This window comes from Diaphorina citri, unplaced genomic scaffold (genome assembly GCF_000475195.1).
Source record: "Diaphorina citri unplaced genomic scaffold, Diaci psyllid genome assembly version 1.1 scaffold5414, whole genome shotgun sequence".
Lineage (NCBI taxonomy): Eukaryota > Metazoa > Arthropoda > Insecta > Hemiptera > Psyllidae > Diaphorina > Diaphorina citri.
Genome location: NW_007382790.1, coordinates 9,442 through 10,150, shown reverse-complemented (window position 1 = coordinate 10,150; position 709 = coordinate 9,442). Strand labels below are relative to the sequence as shown.

The 709-nt window shown below is 34.1% G+C and overlaps 1 protein-coding gene across 1 annotated transcript in view; it reads right to left on the bottom strand.

The window, feature by feature from the left end:
- The window catches only part of LOC113472426, a 15,759-nt gene that overhangs the window by 5,648 nt on the left and 9,402 nt on the right, over nucleotides 1-709 (bottom strand). The window contains exon 2 of the mRNA XM_026832181.1: nucleotides 83-214. Coding sequence (XP_026687982.1) covers nucleotides 83-214 — 132 coding nt within the window. The remainder of the gene's footprint in view (nucleotides 1-82; nucleotides 215-709) is intronic.

Sequence of the window (709 nt, the reverse complement as noted above, 5' to 3'; positions counted from 1 at the left end):
ATATATCTTGATAACTTTAGTTCTATATACTTACCTTATCTTTGTTAGCCTCATATATCTTGATAACTTTAGTTCTATATACTTACCTTATCTTTGTTAGCCTCATATATCTTGATAACGTCCTCACTGACTATCATGTTAGTCATGGTCTGCGTGGCAGCTCGTCGCAACATCTCGTGCTCTTCAAACATGTAAGATTCGATACCCGAGAATCCTACACACAAAAGGGAAAGAGAAGATTAGATACTAGATAGACATTAAAATAAATGGTCATAATAAGAGATGGATAATTTGGTAAGTAATAAGTAAAAGAATTTAGCTAATGATTCTGAATCTGTCAGCTCTCATGGTGTAGTGGTCACTCGCCTTGGATAGATAATTTGGTAAGTAATAAGTAGAATAGAATAGAATAGAATATACCTTGTTTATCCTGCCCGAATAGGACTGAAAAGTCCCTTTACCCCAGCAGTCTAAACAACACCTTATCTTTGTTAGCCTCATATATCTTGATAACTTTAGTTCTATATACTTACCTTATCTTTGTTAGCCTTATATATCTTGATAACTTTAGTTCTATATACTTACCTTATCTTTGTTAGCCTCATATATCTTGATAACTTTAGTTCTATATACTTATCTCAAGCAGGGTCCGTCCCTCCGGGAATTTTTTAGCCCGTAGTGATTAGAGAAAATCAGTACCTATGTACCT